Source organism: Procambarus clarkii, chromosome 80 (genome assembly GCF_040958095.1).
Source record: "Procambarus clarkii isolate CNS0578487 chromosome 80, FALCON_Pclarkii_2.0, whole genome shotgun sequence".
NCBI classification, from domain to species: domain Eukaryota; kingdom Metazoa; phylum Arthropoda; class Malacostraca; order Decapoda; family Cambaridae; genus Procambarus; species Procambarus clarkii.
The window spans coordinates 6,385,518-6,387,680 of NC_091229.1; the positions used below are offsets into that span (position 1 = coordinate 6,385,518).

At 45.4% G+C, this 2,163-nt stretch overlaps 1 protein-coding gene across 1 annotated transcript; it reads right to left on the bottom strand.

Moving 5' to 3' along the window:
* Positions 1-928: 928 nt before the first annotated feature.
* On the bottom strand, positions 929-1,432 carry LOC138357814 (uncharacterized). Its single transcript, XM_069314991.1, has one exon. It carries the CDS (start codon positions 1,430-1,432, stop codon positions 929-931), a length of 504 nt encoding a protein of 167 aa, XP_069171092.1.
* Between the last annotated feature and the right edge of the window lie 731 nt (positions 1,433-2,163).

The window sequence follows — 2,163 nt, forward strand, 5'->3', positions numbered from 1 at the left end:
AAACATAGCTCAACAAAGTGAATGGCAAAATATTTGTTAATGATGTTAGGCAAAACTCAATGAATGGATAACAAATAAAATTGTAAATTTAAGAGCATGGTCAGAATGTAACTTACCACAAGAAGTTAAAAGTAAAAATGTAACTAAACCAGTGCTGGAGCTCACCACCGTCTGGTCATGTAATATAACCCCAAGAATTTATCTTATGTAGTAAATACACGTGTCTGTGGGTGTAACCGTGTGCACATGTTCCTCTGTGTGTACCTGTGTGCACATGTGCCTCTGTGTGTACGTGTGCCTCCATAATCACCTGTGTGCACATGTGCCTGTGTGTGTGTCTGTGTGCACATGTGCCTGTGTGTGTATCTGTGTCCACATGTGCCTGTGTTTACAAGTGCCTTTTTGTGATCCTGTGTTCACATGTGACTCTGTGTGTGCACACGTGCCTGTGTGTGTGCACATGTGCCTCTATGTAAACCTGTGTGCACATGAGCCTCTGTGTGTACATGTGCCTCTGTATATCTATGAGCACATGTACCTCTGTGTGCACATGTGCCTCAGTGTACTTACCTAACTATACTCACCTAATTGTGAGTACAATTAGGTGAGTACACCGACCTGTGTACCTGTGACCACTGACCATAGTGTGTACCCGTGTGCACGTGTGTGCCTCCGTAAGTACCTGTGTGAACATGCGCCTGTGTGTGTACCTGTGTGCACAAGTGCCTCTTTGTGTACCTGTGTACTCATGTGCCTCTGTGTGTACCTTGGTGCACATGTGCCTCTGTGTGTACCTGTGTCTAGAGTATTCCGTGTATATATTTCGTCTATTTCCACTCTGTCAATTCCCCTGAGTATTTTATACGTTCCTACCATATCCCCCTAACACCCTTCTTTTTTTCTAGTGTTGCGTTCCTTCGGGCACTTTTCATATCTCATCTCTCGTAACTCTGGGACGAGCCTCGTCGCAAACATCTGGACCTTTACTAGTTTCCTTATGTGTTTCTTTAGGTGGTGGACTCAATGATGGCGTGGCATACGCTAAGACTGGTCTCAAGTAGGCAGTGTAAAGCACCCTTAATGCCTCCTTACTTAGGTTTTTGAATGATGTTCTAACTTTTGCCAGTGTAGAGTACGCTGCTGTCGATATCCTATTCATATGTGCCTCAGGAGTTTGATTAGGTGTTACGTCCATTCCCAGGTCGCTTTCTCGAATCGTCACATGTAGAAAGTTTCCCTTCATTTTGTACTGTCCCTTTGGTCTCCTATTTCTTAATCTCATTTCTATAACTTTACATTTCCTCATGTTGAACTCCATTAACCATTTCTCTGACCATCTCTGCAACCTGTTCAAATCCTCTTGGAGGATCCTACAATCCTCATCTTTCACAACTCTTCTCATTAATTTTGCTTCATCTGCGAACATCCACATATAGGACTCTACTCCTTATAAACATGTCATTAACGTATATTAGAAGTAGAATTGGTCCCAGTACCGATTCATGTGGTTCTCCACTAGTTACTGTTCGCCAGTAAGACCTCTCGTCCCTTGCCGTTACTCTTTGGCTCCTTCCTGTTAGGTAGTTCCTTACCCATGCTAGAGCATTTCCACTTACTCCCACCTGCCTCTCAAGTTTCAATAGCAGTCTCATGTCCGGTACTGTACCTGTGTGCACATGTGCCTCAATGTGTACATGTGCCTCTATGTGTACATGTGTGCACATACGTCACTGTGTGTACATGTGCCTCTGTGTAAACCCGTGTGCACATGTGCCTCTGTATGTACTGGTTGATACCTGGTTGATACCTGGTTGATGGGGTTCTGGGAGTTCTTCTACTCCCCAAGCCCGGCCCGAGGCCAGGCTCGCCTTGTGAGAGTTTGGTCCACCAGGCTGTTGCTTGGAGCGGCCCGCAGGCCCACGTACCCACCACAGCCCGGTTGGTCCGGCACTCCTTGGAGGAATAAATCTAGTTTCCTCTTGAAAATGTCCACGGTTGTTCCGGCAATATTTCTTATGCTTGCTGGGAGGACGTTGAACAACCGCGGACCTCTGATGTTTATACAGTGTTCTCTGATTGTGCCTATGGCACCTCTGCTCTTCATTGGTTCTATTGGTTCTTCATTGGTTCTATTCTACTAGTGTGCACATGTGCCTCTGTATG

What these genes read in the sequence shown, in the direction of transcription:
- LOC138357814 (XM_069314991.1), bottom strand. Translation starts at nt 1,432, where the DNA reads ATGTGGATGTTCGCAGATGAAGCAAAATTAATGAGAAGAGTTGTGAAA.